The sequence below is a fragment of the Sciurus vulgaris genome (genome assembly GCF_902686455.1).
Source record: "Sciurus vulgaris genome assembly, chromosome: 8".
NCBI lineage: Eukaryota > Metazoa > Chordata > Mammalia > Rodentia > Sciuridae > Sciurus > Sciurus vulgaris.
The window spans coordinates 138,256,827-138,273,391 of NC_136468.1; the positions used below are offsets into that span (position 1 = coordinate 138,256,827).

General features: G+C 54.9%; 1 protein-coding gene across 2 annotated transcripts; it reads left to right on the top strand.

Moving 5' to 3' along the window:
- Positions 1-341: 341 nt before the first annotated feature.
- On the top strand, positions 342-15,873 carry RAB35 (RAB35, member RAS oncogene family). Of its 2 annotated transcripts, XM_079151458.1 has the most exons (6): positions 342-526; positions 5,653-5,703; positions 8,430-8,553; positions 12,628-12,752; positions 12,834-12,958; positions 14,308-15,873. In XM_079151458.1, the coding sequence occupies exons 1-6, from the start codon at positions 475-477 to the stop codon at positions 14,434-14,436; spliced, it is 606 nt and encodes a 201-aa protein (XP_079007584.1). In that variant the 5' UTR covers positions 342-474; the 3' UTR covers positions 14,437-15,873. The 2 variants fall into 2 exon arrangements, with proteins under 2 accessions (XP_079007584.1, XP_079007585.1); XM_079151459.1 differs by lacking the exon at positions 12,834-12,958.
- The last annotated feature ends 692 nt before the right edge of the window (positions 15,874-16,565 follow it).

Genomic DNA, 16,565 nt, shown 5'->3' on the forward strand with positions numbered 1-16,565 from the left:
GGAGCGAGAACAGCCACGGCCTAGGCTCTCTGGCACCCTTGGATTCTGTCAGTTAGAGCTGGACCGTGACCCTGTTCCGCAGGCCCTCGGGACCGCGAGTCCCGGGTGCGAGGTTCGCCGGGAAAACGTGAGAAAGGCGGACCCGCGCCCGCCGGGACTTTGCCAGGGCGCGTGCGCGGTGCGCGTGCGCGACGAGGGCGCGGCCGACCGGGGCTGCGGCTGCGCAGAGGCGGTGCCAGGCGCTGCGCCTGCGCAGTGGCGGGGCGGGGCGGGAAGAAGGGAGGCGGTGGCACCGGCGGCGGCTGCTGAAGAGGAGGAGGAGGAGGAGGAGGGGGAGCGAAGGGAGGTGTTTCTGTCAGTTCCGGCTGTTTGTTCGGGAAGTGGATCCGCCGCTGCCGGAGCAGCCCGGAGGGAGCTGCGGATCGCGAGGCCAGTACCGACCCCGCCCGCCCGCGCGCACCGCCCCCGCCCGCCATGGCCCGGGACTACGACCACCTCTTCAAGCTGCTCATCATCGGCGACAGCGGTGAGGGCCGCAGCGGCCGGAGGCGGCGCGGGCCCTGCCGGGCGCGGCCCGCGGGGGCCTCAGGCGGGCGGGCAGGCGGGCGGGGAGGTGCCGGCCCGCGCGGGGCGGGCGGGCGGGGCTGCCCGGCGGCCGCGGGCCCCAGGGGCGCGCCGAGGGGCTCCGGGCCGCGCGGAGCAGAGTCAGGTCGCTGGGCTGCTGAGCGGAGGGGCCGAGCGCGCGGGGTTCACTCCCGGCGCCTGCTCCTGCCTCACGTGTGACCTTGGTCAAGTCGCGTATTTTCTGGAGTTGGAGAGACCTGGGTTCGAGTCCTGGGATTACCAGCTTCTTCACTCTGTGACCTTGGGCAAGTTGCTTCACCTTTCTGATCCTCAGTTCCTGCATCTGAGAAGTGGGGACTTACCTCGCTGGGTGGTGTGAGTGAGTATCCAGTGAGATGAAGTGGGGAAAGTGCTTAGCGCCGGTTCTGGCGTAAAATAAGTTCTAAGTAAATGTTAGCTATTGTTGTTATCATCATCCGTATCTTCTGTAAGAGTCACGCCTCTGTAAAATGGGGATAGTCCCAGAACCTGCCTCATGGGATTGCTGTGAGGTTTAAATGATAAGGCAGGTGAAGCGCCTCTGCATGGTTCAGTTTCCTCATCTGTAAAATGAAATCATAGTAAATCTGCTCCAAGGCTGATGTGAGTGTTCAGTGAGACAGTGCACGTGTGGTGTTCTGAACAGTGCTTGGCACATAGCAGTGGTCTTTGCTGTCACCCTACAATATACCAGAGGAAAATTGGGGGTAGCTTTAGCCAGTATTATAAATGTGGACCACATACACACTCCTTGAGTCCTCCTAGCTCAAACGGCTGCTCCATCTCCAGTTCCTAGAACAGTGCCTGGCAGCCAGTAAGTCCTTAATACATATTTGTTGAATGAATGAACACTGAGGGTCTGTAGGAAAGATAGACTAGTTTCTGGCAAGGGTGAAGGGGTTTTGAGGTGTTTGGAGTGTGGCAGCTGAGCAGGTTTATAGGGTGACCAAGAAGTCAGGAAGGCAGGCCCCAGAAGTTTATGGGAGTATAGCTGAGGTGCTGGGTTTATATGATGTCCAGGAAGGAGTCTTGGGAGCAGTGAAGTTTATAGACCAGACTTGAGTTGAATGTGGGGAAGCAGGTCATGTGACAACTGGAGGCAGAGGCCAGGTTGGTGGTAGAGCCCATGGATTGCTAAGGGGAGAGAGAACCAAATCCCTTTTAAGATCCAGAGTGTAGGGGTGTGAGGTGCAGTGTCATAGATGGGTCATAGACGTGGATAGTTTTTTGGTCTCATTTGTGAGTGGGTTTGGGATGTGGTTGGTGGTTTGGATCAGGTGGAAGATGGCTGGGGTTTCTCTGGTTGCTGATGGAGGGGAGATGTAAGGAGAAGAGTTAGGGCTAACCAATAAGATGGAGGGGTTGCTGTAGTTGGGGATGGAGTTAGAAAGGTGGAGGACTGATTGGTTGTGGTTTGAATGAAATAACTAGGCAAGCTGCGTAGTCTTGTACTTTGACATGGCCTTTGGCACTCCTTGGGGTCCTGAGGCTTATGCCTTTATAGGATTTACTTTCTGCTCTGGCCTTGGTTCTGAGCAGCTGGCCCCAAGGTGGTTTTTTTTTCCTTTTGGAATTAAAGTTAGCCTATCCTGGTCAAAGGTCTTTACCCGCCGCAAGACATCTTCAGCTTGTGTGTTGATTTCCAAGATGAAAGGCCTAAAGTCAAGAAGATGCAGCTTGCTGGCTTTTCTACCCCAGAAAACCCAGTGGATGTTTTCGGCCTGCTTTCTCACAGTGCATTTTGCCTGGTGTATTGATTTTCCATTCAGAATTCAGGTGTGGGAGAAGACTCATTGGGTCAAGATTTATGTGATCTGGCTCCTAGTTCAGTCTGAGCATGGAGGCCTGGCTTGTGGAGAGGAGCTAGATGCTTTGCTGTTTGATTTCTCCTGACAGTGAGCTGAGTCTCCAGGTTGAACACTTGTGAGACTGGGAGATGGTAGCCATGGGAGTTCAAACTAAGCTTTGCAGCTGAGCCGGGAGCCTGACATCATCGCTACCCTGCACTGGGCTCCTTGTGTGTGTGCCTCTTAAGGCATATCAAGTGATTTCGCGGACACTTTCTCATTTGATTCTCACCATTGCCTGTATGGCTTGTCAAATAAGGAAACTAAGGCTCAGAGGAGGTGACTGGCTTGCCCAAAATCACACAGCTTATCAGAGGCAAAGCCGGGAATTAATGCACATCCCTGCTAATATGGGTAAGAGCATATGGGTGTTGGACTGGCAAACTGTAGGCCCTCAATGAATGTTAGTTTCTTTCTTTATAAATCTAGAGTTCTTCTTCCCACTCTGCCACATTGTACATGCTTCTGGAATGTATTCCCTCAGCTTTTGCATCTCTTCTTTATGCCTGTGATTCTACACTTCCTCTTTATATTCTTGTGACATTGGATCAGATTTGTAACCACATTTCATCTGCATCCGTTGGGTCACTTACCCTCGTTCTAGAACCTGGAGGCTGGAGTGGCTTTCAGAGACCTAGTTAAAGCCCTTCACTTTACAAATGAGTAAACTGAGGCTCAGAGATGCGATGTGACTTGTCTGAGGCTGTACAATGAAGTAGTTGGCTGAGATGACTACAATTGAGACCACCTGAAGGTCTAAGGGTCTGCAACAGGTTGGAATTGAAGCAAAGAGGGCTCAGGGGTCAGAAGCCCAGGGGAGGAGCAGGGCCAAGGTGAAGACTTTTGTGTGGCTGGCATGAGAAGGACCAGAGGCAGAATGCAGGCGAGTGCTGTGACAGTTGAGTGTGGTGTCTCCTGGCTGCCAGGAAGCATTGAGTGCTGCTGGGGCCTGTGCTTCCTGCAGGGTAGGGGATGATCGGATTCAGAGGTTTCTTGCTGGAGGTGGCCATACGGAATCTTAGGCCGTGGCAAAACAGATTGGTACCCTCTGTGTCTCCTGAGGCAAGTGCTATCGGGTGAGTGGTGGCCCTGTGTTTTCTCAAGGAAGCCTCTTCCTGGGATATCTGGAGATGGCGTGTCTCAGTGGGTTTCTATTCCTTTTAAAGGGAGAATGGTGTTGGAGATGATGTTGGGTCCAAAGCAGCAGGCCATGTGGTGACTCTGGTGGCCTTCTGCAGCCTAATGGTTTTCAGCTGCTCGGTAGAGGACCTTGGGGGTAAATGCAGGGGATGCTGCTGTGTCACTGCAGAGAGCACCAAACCGCTTGTCTTTTGTAGATATGTGGATTCGGATAAATTTTAATTTTAAAAAAGATTCTGCTGCCCCAAAAGTTTGAAAACTGCTGCTTTGGCTCCTGTTAATTCTGCAGTAATAGCATTAGGCAGCAGAGCTGTCAATGAGATTGGCATTTTCCAGTCATAATTCATGAAGCAGTGTTTTGTTGGTGCCTACTAAGTGCCGGGCCCAACTCACACACGGAATACACAGGGCGAGTGAGGCCAGGTCTGCCTACTGGAGGAACTCAACCTAGTGGCCCAGACGCAAGCATTTAGCTGAGTAAGCTGGTCCCAGAAGACTCCAGGAGAAAGCAAGGAGGCAGCAGGGTGTTGGTGTCAGGCAGGGCACCAGTGAGGACCCAGCCCAGAACTTGGGCTCTCCTTGGGCTTAGCAGGAAGCCTCACGGCTGAGCAATGAGGAAGTGGTGCTGAGCAAGAGCACTGTGGGCCCTGGGCTGAGCAGCAGGTGCTGTGGGCACACACCTGTCTGCTCAGGAGAGCCTCAACCCAGGTCTAGGAAGGCAGACCTGGTTGTGCTCAGAGAAACAAGTTCTTCTGGACAACGCCGGATAACTCACTCGAAGTCCCGAAAAGAGATCCTTAGAGAAGACTGGCCTAGGAGGATGTTAGGGGTTAGGTTAAGAGAAACACAATGGCTCAGTCTGCAGCAGTGGTTTGCAGATTTGGTTACTTAGGGGGCGGGAGGGGGGAGGTGGAGACCGTGCCCTCTTTGAGAATCAGATTAAAGCCTTGGGCTTCTCCCACAAATAGGCATACATACTCAAAATTTGCATGTAGTTGCAGGGCGTTTATGAGATCCTAGGTCAAGAGCTCATAGTTTGTTGGCATTTCCATTAAAAATCTAACAAGAGCGAGATGTAGCAACCCACTGGGGCCACTTTATTCTGCTTCCTGAGACAGGTGCTAGCAGACTTCCCCAGCAGTAGGTATCAGGAGGCGCTGTAGAGCCCTGGCTTTAGGATCTCTGCTCTACTGCTTCCTGTGGAGGCGTCTTAGTCAGCTGCTTAGCTTCTGGGAACTACATCCTCTGAGGGGACTCTGGGAGCATTGAAGTGTCCACCCTGCAGGCAAAATCAGTGCATGTTAATTCTTCTGAGGTTGACCTCGTTGGACTTAGGGGTCACAGGGGCTGGGGATGGGGCAGGAGTTCACAGGGCAGGGGCACTTAGAGCTCGTAGCCACTGTGTTTTGCTGACAAGGGGAAGCTAGGCTTCTGAGGGTTCTGCCCACTTGTGGAGTAAGCCACCAGGAGCTGCTGCAGTATGTGCAGTGGCCTGAGCACTTGGCGCTGGTGCAGAGCCCTCCACGCCATCCTCCTGGCTGGTGGTGATTCAGCCAGGGCAAGGTGGCTCATGGTTCCAGCCGTGGGTCTTGTTTTCCCTACCTGCAGAACAGCCCTGATGGTCTCAAGGGATCTTGTCAGTTCTAGAACTCCTTGTTTCAAGCTCCTTGAAAACAGAAGTCCCATACATGGGTGTGGTTTTCTAGGGACCACGTTCTGGATGCACTAGGGGGACAGTCTCATTTGGTTGACCTTTGTCCTACAGTGTCTGTCCTCTGCTATCTCCCAGGACAGCTCTCAGCAGGGCTGCGGTGTGAGACCCTCTGTCATCTCCCCCAGGGGATTTAAGAGCAGCTTGTCTTACAGGAGGATGAAGGAGAAGGTCAGGATAGAGTGAAGAGATGTTCGTGGTGTGTGACTGGTTGGGGAGATGGGAAGCGGCCTTGAGGAGACAGCTGGCACCACCAGCTCCTTATGGGGACTCGGGCAGCAACTCCCCCAGGAAGGACGGGCTGGAGGGAGGAGCGCCCCAGCCTGCTCATCGGCGCTGTCTCTCCTGCAGGTGTGGGCAAGAGCAGCTTGCTGTTACGATTCGCAGACAACACGTTCTCAGGTGAGTCTTCCCCTGGGTGCTGGTGGGACGTTTGGGTTTTGAAACCTCCTTCCCCGGCACCAGAACACACTTGCTTCTGCCTAACGCGGGGAACTTTCTCATTTTGGTTGCCAGAGGAAGGAAGAAGAGGGCTGGAGGCTCGGGTCAGAAGCCTCTGTGTTCCGCCTTAATCCATCTTGTTAAAAAAGAAAGCTCCTTTACTGCTCACCATTTTCCTGCACAGCATCTTCTTGTGTTCAGCTTTTTTTTTTTTTTTAAGTTAAAAAATTTTACTGGCAGTACATGCTTGAGTAAGATTTCCAATAGGAAGGACTTACTAATGTGAGGATTACGGATGTCCCGGCTCTTGCCCCCTGCTGCTCCAGGAGCCTGTGTTCCTGGGGGGTGGGGGGGGGGACGTATCTTTCAACTGTTTTCTGATTCCTTACCTTCTCAGTCTACCAAACATGCTTCCATGTTGCTATGTGTAGACCTCCCTGGTTGCTCTTCCTGCCTCTGAGGTTCCCCGAGCTGTGTGGATGCACCACGATTCATTACCAGTGCTCTTGTTACGTGTGTGGTTTCTGGTTGCTTCTGTTTTCATTGATGCTGCATTACTTGGGGTACACTGTATATTCTTGTACACACAGTTCCATAGAAGTGGGGTTACTGGGTCACAAGGAGGTGCATTTATAGTTTTCCTAGGTACTGTCAACTTGCCTTTCAAAGATGCTGAGACTAGTTCATATATAGTCCTACTGAAGAGTTTGAAAGTATCCCTTGTCAACTCTGATTAGTGCTTCAGTTTCGTTAAAATGATAGGCAAAAAGTGCAGTCTTGTTTGAATTAGTATTTCCCTGATCACTGGTAAGGTTGAGCATGTTATTGTTAGTTAAATACATCATGACCACCACAGGGGCTTCAGGTGGGGTCGGCTTTGAGTAAGAAACTGAAGTGTGATTATCTTGTGGGGAATTCCTTCTGCTGTGTTGGAGGGCATGCGACACTTAGGAAGTGTTTATATGGCTAGTGCCTCTCTCTTGGTGAAGTGGATTTTGCCCCCTTCTTCTCCCTGAAATGGCTCTGCAGCACGGCTGATGTTGGGGTGTTGGAAAAAGCTGGCTTCTCTGTGTTACCCTGATGTGGTAACTAAGCCTACATCGGTGAGGCAGAAGTAGTTGTCCTTCTGCTATAGATTGTTGTAGATCACCTGAGATTGTGCACATCACAGTACTTGGAACAGAGTAATCACTCAGTACACACCAGCTATTTGTGGTTGCCATTATCTTCTGTTCAAGGATGATAATTACTGATCAACCTCTAGTTATGCTGGAAAACATTACTCTTCCTCCATAAAGTCCCTCTGACTCCACATCAAATCAGCCTTCAGCTCTTGGGTGACTCTCCTGCGTTTTCTTCTTTCTGAGTGGACTAAAGGTGGCTTGCTTTCATTGGTTTTAGCTGGAGGCATCATGGCAGCACCTGCCAACCACGTCGCACACTGCCAAATTTATTCTGCTAGTACACATCTTTGGCAGGTTCTTTTCTCTGTTTAATAACCTTGGTGGCCTTCTCTCACCTGAGCAGAGTTTACAGCAAGTTTCTCCACTTTGGAACTCTTCACACTTGGCATCTTGACTGTGTTGTGGGGCTGTCCTGCGTGTTGAAGGATTTTAAGCAGTATACCTGCGCTAGATCTACTCAGTAAGTTGCTAGTAATGTGATAACCAAAAATATCTCCAGACTTAAAATCATTCCTGGTTGAGAACCACTGGTCTTCCTAACCTGTTTCCAGCTTTCTTCCTCTTGCTGCTTATTCTGCATATTCTTTCGTTTTTGATTTTTTTTTTCACTCCTTCAACTGCCCGGTGTTTTGGAGAGCCTCGTGGTGTGAGGTCTCTACTCCTTGGTTGTCCAAGAGTGGAGGAGCACCAGGTGCTGGCTTGGTTTCTGAATGCATTCTGGTTGGGCTTTGACCTTTACCTTGCTTTACCTGGTCATCTGTGTGTCTCATTTCCTACAGTAGGTGACATGGGACACTCTAAAGGGAGTGAGAACCTGTGCTCTTCTTGGTGGTCACCTTTGTGAGCCTGGACTGGACCAACTCACTGGCCATTCTCCTCAAATCCATCTTTCACACAGATGCCTCAAGAAAGCTGTTTAGCATGCAGCTCATGCCCCTGGTTAGAACCCTCAGTGCCTCCCCATCACACAAAGAGAGTCCAAGTTCTCGAAAATGGCACAAAGGCCCAGAGATCTGGCCTTGGCCCCTCCACCTGCCTCCCACCCCAGGCTTGTCCTCACCGCGCCATTGCTAGTTCGCTGCTGTCTCCTCTGCCTGGCGCAGTGCTTTTCAGCTGCGCGCGGGTTGGGTCCTGTTGGTCTTTTAGCAGGTTAATTTTGTGGTTCATTACATTCTTTTTAAAATAGAACAGAAAAGAAAAACCCAGAGTGCATCATCGGTCTGCCCCATTCTCAGGTTATAGCTGACATGTCCCCACCCTAGCCACTTGGACAGTCCGTCCCTCTTACCCAGTCACATCCTAGTTTTCATTTCCTTTGTAGCAGTTATCACTGTGAAATTGCCTTGCCCAGTTTCCTTCTCTGTGTCCTGCCTCACCTGGGGGCAGGCCATGTCTTCCTTACTCGGGTTCCTGGGGCCTGGACCTGACAGGACCCCGTGTGGGTGGGGCAGGGTTGTACAGCCCTGTGCAGTGCGCGGCCTGGCTGATGTCGTGTGTGTGCAGGCAGCTACATCACCACCATCGGAGTGGATTTCAAGATTCGGACAGTGGAGATCAACGGGGAGAAGGTGAAGCTGCAGATCTGGGACACAGCGGGGCAGGAGCGCTTCCGCACCATCACCTCCACGTGAGTCCCCTCCCACTCCCACCTGCGCCCCTCGCCTCAGACACCTTGCATTTTTGCACAAAGTTGAGTGACAGTGCTGGTCGTGGTAGAAATGTCACTGGGTGGGTCCCAAGGCTGTTGGGAAGTGAGCTGGTCGCTGACCTCAGTGGGTGGGGTTTGGCTGTGCCCTTCCCCTTCCTGAAGATGTCGGAGGACGAGGGAAGTGCCGTGGCTGCTGCCGGGGTGGGCGGGCCTGCTCTGGTGTCCGGCAGGACAGTGGCTGCGCACCCTCCCCTTGGACGCTCAGCTTTACCCTCAGAGTGGCAACAGCAGTGGTGTTTGCCTTACCAGGTGGTTGTGACGTGCCCGGCCCAAGTGAACACTGAGTCAGTGGCAGTTCCTCTTGGCAGGTGTCCGTTCTGTGCGGGCTCCCATCACCAGGCCGACTCCTCGGAGGTGGCTCTCTTGGGAGGCCTGGAAGAACATGGGTATGTGGGAGCCTCTTCCTCTACCCCCGAAGCTTTGACCGGACGTCGGTCTTGAGTGCATTGCCCTCCTTTGCTGCTATGGTGCCTTTGGTTCTCCGCTGCAAACAGGAGAAGACCTAGCTGACTCCAAGTCCTGTGCAGGGGCTCTTGGTTCTTGGGCCGTTGATGGAACAGATTCCCGGAAAGCAGGGCTCGAAGGCAGACGGCTTGAAATTTAAATTTCTGTTCTGCTGTGTATCTTCAGACAAGTTGCCTAAACTCTCTGGGTTTCAGTTTCCCAGAGGGCTTATTTTTAGGATTTGTTTGAATGCTGGGACCTGGGTCCAGATCCCCTGCTTTAGGCTTTTTGTGGGTCACCTCAGTGAATTCTCCCATAGTTCTCTGTGCTTGGTGCTGCCGTTGTCCTCATTTTATAGCAGTGGTCTGCTCCCAGGGGTGGCAGAGCCCTGGCTCTTCCGTGGGGGGACTGCCTGAGCCAGAGCAGTTCCCCTGGGAGGATTGGAAAGCCTGTGAGAAAGTTCCCCAGCCAGAGACCCTGCCCTCCCGTCAGCGTGGGAGCAGCGTGGAGCCAGGCTGGTGCCCATCCTGGGCCCCTCAGGAGCCTCTGAGGGCGGGGGGGCTGTGAAGGTGAAGCACCCGCACAGTGGCAGCCAGAGCGTGGGCAGGAGGGCTCTGTCACCGTTAGCCTGTGCTGAGCACTCGTGAGCCATGGCCCAGGACTGCCCCACGCCCTGGGGTTCCCACGCCTGGGGCTGCTGGGCACAGTCCGTGGGACTCACCTGCCTGAGTGAGGGCGGTCAGCCTGCCCTCCAGGTGTAGTGGGAACTTGAGGACGACTAGGTGGCAGGATTGCTGTTGAGAGCTTTGGTTGCCTGGAGACTGCAGGCCACGCAGGAGCCCCTCGCAGGGCACCAGAGCTGCCAGGCCTGGGCACTGACCCACTCGTCCTTACGCTGGACCAGGCCTGTCGCTGAAGGCTTCACCACCCGTGTTTCACTTCTCCCAGCGGAGAGGGCAAAGTGACGGGGCTCAGTTGCCAGGTCAGGATCAGAACTGAGGCCATCTGATGCCAAAGCTCAGACCTCCACCTCGTTCATGGTTGTGTGGCCCCACAGACCCGGCGGAGATCCCCTTTAGGGGGCTTCAGGGTGGCCTTGGGAGATGCTTGCGGCTGGGGCCAGGCCTGGTGGGCTGGGGCCCTTTCTGCAGCAGATGCTCCAGCCGCTCCCCTCCACGTGGTCAGCTCTTTCCAGGACGGTGGGTGGGAAGGAGGCGACCGCTCCTCCATTCCACGGGGGAGACTTCGGAGGAGTTACTCCGCTGCCCAGGGCAGTGTGTGTTTTTTCCAGGGTGCTCGAGGGAGCCGGTCCCTGCCGGCCACCCTGCCTGTCTGGGGGTGATGAAGGCCAGCCTCATTTAGGGCTCCTTGGCCCCTCGAGGTGGGAGGCATGCACAGCCCACCCAGGGGCCACGGACGCTCGCGCCTTATGGTGGTTGACACAGAAGGAAGGAGCGGTCGGGAGGGATGGTCTGGTTTTTTGACTTGGGGCATGAAAGAGAAACCAAAGTCGCATCCTGTTAGCCGCTGACAAAGCCAGCTTTCCCCTCGTCTCGCTGCCCCTGAGAGGCGGCTGGGCGGGGAGAAGGAGGGGGAGAAGCCCTGGCATCAGACCTGGGGACCAGGCGGGACCAGGGCATCCGCCTGCTCACTCCCCACAGCCTGAGCCCTCACTGGTACTGGCTGCCCTGACACCTGTGGGACCAAGTCCTGGCAAAGACGAATAAGGGGTGGTGCCGAGCGCTGGGCTTTGCGCGTGGCTGGGGCGGAGGTCTGCTGAGGGACGAGGGTCCTGCCGTGCGGGAAGCCCAGGAGCACCGGATCCCCAGCCCAAGCGCCTTCGGAGACTGCTCTCGGTTGAGCCCCTTCCCTGGGCCCCTGAGCAGGCGAGGTTCCCAGGGAGCGGCAGGGGGCTTGGTGCTGGGCTGAAGCTGGAGGCATTTCTTGGCATCTCAGCAGTCTTAGCAGAGGAGGTTTGAGAGGCACTCTGCTGCTGGCGCTTCCTCTGCTGGCAGGGGACAGTCGCCTGTCTTCATGGTTCCCGGCAGGCACTCCCGCACCGCCCTGGAGTGTCCGCCACGCTGCTTGGTGTGTGCTGAGCTGGCACAGCAGCTGCTGGGGGGCCAGGGCTGGTTCTTGGGATTGTCAAGCTCCCCCAGAACCAAGGGGTGCTGCGGCCCTGGAACGAGGCAGTGGACGGAATGACCTGGGAGTTCTCCGCGGATGTCCGTGGGGTGGAGACAGATGGACCTGAGTGTGGTGGCAGCTCCTCTGGCTTGCAGTCTCCAGGCCGCCCCAGCATGCTGCCTCTTGGTTTCCTGCCACCTCTGTCTGGGACCCCAGACTGCTGTGGAGACACTAAAGACGCCCAGCATCCACTCCGTCCTCCTTGCAGCCCTTGTGGTGGCATTAAGTACTAGTGTCCCTGTTTCAGAGCTGAGGAAGCTGAGGTGGTGGCAAGGTGGAGCCAGGGTTGCTCTTTGTCCTCAGACTGGCCATGAATGTGGAGGCTTCTCAGATTGCTGCCCACCAGCCTGCCTGCTGCACCCTGTGCCACCTCAGAGCCAGGGCTCGGGCGCAGCTGCTTTCCAGATGTGCTGCAGGAGCATGCAAGTGTTCAGGGCCAGCCAGGTGCAGCCAGAAGGTCCGGGGGCAGGCAGCCTGTCCCTTGGGTTCGCATCCTGGGTGTTCTAAGCCGCCCCCAGTGATGGAAAATCTCTGCAGCTTCGGGGAGGAGAGGGGCAGAGGGACGCTGTTGGGGTTTATGTAGTGATGGGGTGCTGCCAGGGTTTCAGGGAAGTGTGAAGCCCTGTCCTCCTATTTAATGTTCTTCATCTGTCCCCTGAACAGTTGGGGTGAATGGGGATGCTAGTCTGGAGTGCTGGGTGCCAGGTGTCTGGCGAGGAACGTTGGACACCCTCCTTCCTCCTGGACCTAACTGGTGTGCGTCTGCATATTTGGGTGGTGGTGTGGCCGGCCCCCTCTTCTGGGCACCCTGGGTGCCCACACAGCTCCCACACTCTCCCTGCCATCAGCGTGGATGAGCCAAGAGTGGCAGGAAGGGAAGTGCCACCTGCCCCTGAGGGAGGGGACACAGATATGCCAGGCTTCACTAATGCTGCAGCTTCTTGGAATGGCATCGTACTAAGTCAGATTTGGGGAAGGAAAATTTTTTGAATGTTTAAACAGGGATAGTGATAACATGATGTCAAATACAAAAATTGTCAACTCTAAAAATAAAAGGAGAACTACATAGAAGTGTGCAGCTGGTGGCAGACCGAGTCCCCTGGGGCGACTGCTTAGACCTGGTCTGCCACCTCAGGCGGGCACCCTTCCTCTGCAGTGCCTGGGGACAGACAGGTGTGAGGAGCCCGTGCTGCTGAAGCAGGCCCTCTTGCTGGCCAGGCATGGCTTGGGCGTGGTGGCCAAGGCCGGGTGCAGAGCCCAGCTGCTGGGTGTCGGAACGACTGCTCCTCCCCAGCTGCTGGCCTGCTGCGGGCAGGTGGCCATGGGGAAGCGGGTGCCCTGACATACACCCTGGCCTTACAGGTATTATCGAGGGACTCATGGGGTCATTGTTGTTTACGACGTCACCAGTGCTGAGTCCTTTGTCAATGTCAAGCGGTGGCTTCATGAAATTAACCAGAACTGTGATGATGTGTGCCGAATATTAGGTGAGGCTGGGGACGGTGGGATGCAGCAGGGTGGCAGGAGGTGGTGCCCTGCGGGCCGGCTAACTCTGCTTTGCCTTGAAGTGGGCAATAAGAATGACGACCCCGAGCGGAAGGTGGTGGAGACGGAAGATGCCTACAAGTTTGCCGGGCAGATGGGGATCCAGTTGTTTGAGACCAGTGCTAAGGAGAATGTCAACGTGGAAGAGGTGAGGCCCCCCGCGACCCTGGGGAGCGGGCCAGGTGGCCCTGCTGGACCTCCACAGCCCTCCTCCCGGTCCCCAGCTGATCCTGCATCTGAGTGAGCAATGGAGAACATTATAGTGACTAACATTTACTGGGTGCCTACTGCGTGCAGGCCCTTTGAAGGTCGTGGCTTGTTCTCACAGGCCTCTGAGGTAGGGATCTACATTTCTAATTGGGGAAACTGAGGTTCCAGGTGTTCGTCACTTCAGGAACGTCACTCAGCTACCGAGAGGCACAAACTTGGGTCTGCTACCCCCCAAAGCCCTGCACGGTCCACTTCGGCCCCTTCAGTCCTCCTCATCCCTCCACTGCTAGCTCTTTCTGCTCTGGCTTTCCCTGGGGACGTGGTTCTTTTTCTGTGGCTTCCAGAGCAAAGGCTGCTTGCTGCCAGCTCCTCCGAGCGGCTCCAGGGGCTGTTCGCATCCCTGCAGACCGTCGGAGCCTTGGTCTCCGGAGCGTCCCTTGTACTCTTGTGCGCCTGCTGAAAAGTGGTTGCAGTTCTGAGAGAGAAAAGCCAGGCCTTTTGCCACAAGCCCAGTGTGGCTCCACTTGCCAGCCTTGGGGTAGTCATGCCTGCCCATGTGTGGAGTCCAGGGCTCCCCACTGCATGTGGGGACACTGGCCACACAGTAGTGGGGAACAGACTCCTCAGAGTCAGGCCAAGACCCAAATCCTGGACCCACCCTCTCTGGATTTCATTTGTTCATCTGTAGCTTGAGGGGGACGTGAGTCCCTGCCTTACAAGGTATGAGAATCGAGTGAAGCAAGTCACGTCGAGTGCTTGGCACGAAGTACATGCTCAGTAGACGCTGGCTTGGCTTTCTCATGCCTTCTGCTCCCACCCCTGACGTTGCTGTTACTTGCTTTTCTGGGCAGAGTGGGGAGGACTGTGGATTGGTAGATGGAGCTTCACGGGACCCTGGCATTGGAATGAGTGGGGTGGTCCAGGAAAGTTTCCAGGCAGGACATCCGGGCCTCACAGGCACTGAGGTGGCATGGGGTGGGCAGACTGTGGTCCCCTCCGTCTCCCTACAGGGCAGGGCAGCTCTGTATTGTCAGAAAATTCCAAATCCAGAGGAAAGGGGTTCTCCTGTCAGTGGCGATCCCTGAGATTGACGTCCCCAAGTCCACACAGCTGTGGGTCTTTAATGTTCCTTGGTGACCTTTAAATAATTCACCCCCTCCTCCTAGAAAGGGTTCTGGGGACACACCTGCAAAGCCATTCGCGAGCAGAAACAGAGTGCTGGGCCTGGGGCGGCCGCTGTGCCTGTCCTCTAGGTCCGGGGCTAGTCCCGCCATGTCGTCTTTCCAGATGTTCAACTGCATCACAGAGCTAGTTCTCCGAGCAAAGAAAGACAACTTGGCGAAACAGCAGCAGCAACAACAAAACGACGTGGTGAAGCTCACGAAGAACAGTAAACGAAAGAAACGCTGCTGCTAATGCCCCACAGTCCACTGCAGAGACTGCACTGCGGTCCCTCCCCAGCCCGAGGCCTGCGGGGGTCCTCGGGGGACAGTCTCAGTTTCGTGCCGTTATTTAATGAATTCTCTCCACGTTTTTGTATCGGGAGGCGCCATTGGCACTTCCCCCCCTTCCCCCTCGAGTGCCAAGAAGGCGTTGGACAAGCCCGCCCTTCCCACTGGTGCCCTCTCCCCGCCGAGGCGCCTGGACCTGGTGAGGACGCTCCAGCCAAGCGGACTGATTAACCCATTTGTACATAGTGTATATTGCTTTAACCAGCTGCACACCCTCGTTCTGCTCTGGCTTTTGCCTCCTTAATGCCAACCTGTCGCAACAGACCCTCCCCAGCCCTCCTCACCGCCAGCAGCTCCTGTGGAGGCAGCATCTCGTTCAAGCTGCGTCTGTGGCCGACCTGGGCCGGTGGAGTGGGCTGCGTGTTGCTCACTCTGCAGGCGGTCAGCTTCTCCAGGGCCCATGCCAGCCGTTCTCCTGCCCCCACAACTGCTCCGGGAGCGGGGGGAACCTGGCCTTGAGGCAGACCCTGCCCTCTGCTGGCCCCATGCCTTTGGTTTGGCAGAGACAGGCCGTCTTGCCCTCTGGCTGACAGGTTTCTTCTCCTGCCTTCTCCACGCCTCTGGTACAAACCCAGGGGGCTGCGTCTTCTTAGAGCCACATGTTTCTGTTCCAGCAGAAAGGTAGGGTGTGTTTGTGCAGATGGGGCTTTCAGGGGGCTATAGGAGCATTATTTTAACAGATAAAGACTATGAAGCCAAATCAAATGAATCAAGTTCCTCACAATTATTTTCTTTCCCCGAGGTTTGATTGGCACAGCAGCAAAAATTGTGGCTGTCCCACTTTGGGTCCAGTGTTCTTAGAAAAAAGCAAAGCAAATGGCTTTGTGTCCTTGTGGGGCTGGGCCCCTGGCCCTTTTCTTGGGAAGAGCCAGTAGTCTGTGATACAGCACCGGGGCGCCCTGGTGTAGGTGTAGGGGGTGGGCACCAGGGCTGCTGGGTAATGAGGAGGACACTGCTGAACTGGGACAGGGGACTTTGGATCACTGACATAATCATAGTACCAAGGCAGTAGGAGGATCTCAGCAGATGGGAAGGATGGTAGCGGGGCTGGCTAGGGCAGCCATCTACCCGAGTCCCCTAGAGAAAGCCAGGGAAGACTGTCTGCATTTGACCATTGCCCTCCCCTTCTGTGGGACACATCATTCCCCTTCCCCTAAAAGGATCACGTAACCTGGGAAGAACTGATTTCAACATCATGAAATGTTTTATTAACGTTCCTTTCCTTGGCGATTTCCAGGCAGAGCCCTGATTGGACAATCACATCACAGATCACACTGCAGATTTTCCGTGTTAACACTGTGGATGGGTTTTTAATCAATAAAAAAATGGGGGTTTCTTCTCACCTGTCTCTCCACTTGTCCAAACTGTTAAAAGGTGGGGTTCTGTAACGGGCCTTTGCTTTGGAGCTGCAGGCCGGGGTCCTGGAGCTGTGGGTCACGGAAGCAGGGGCCATGGACGGTGCCGCAGGCCACCCTATCTGGTTCAGGGTGGCTGGGAACAGACATGGGGCCTCTGCCTTCAGGACTGTCCTGCTGACCAGGAGCCTGTGGCAGAGGCCTGTCATACTTGGCTCTGAGCACTCAGGTGAAGCCAGGAGGGAGTGCTTGCAAAGTCAAGCGATGAGGCCAAGCTTCCAGCCCAGGGTAGAAGCCTCAGTGGCTTCTGGCACCCTGACACCCAGATGCAGGTGGTGGGTTAATTTTGGTGACGACAGTGTCTGTCTCACTGAGTGTTACACGCATGAATGGGGGGTTGTTGGGTGGGGGTGGGGGACTCAGGGCTAGACCAATGTCCTGGTGGACTTGATGTGAAATTCCTGTCAACAAAACTTTTAAATGGTTTGCTAGGATTATTTCTGTATTGAAAGTTTCTAATTATGCTTTTTAAAAAAATTACTAAAAAAATAAAGGTTCAAGCTGCCAAATTTTCTTTCAGGGTCTGTTTGCTCTGCTCTGAGTGGGCCTGGCTTCATCCCACCTATTGTGCCCAGCTCTTGTGTTTGGCCTAAGTCTTGTACAGGCCCCTGTCAAGGCC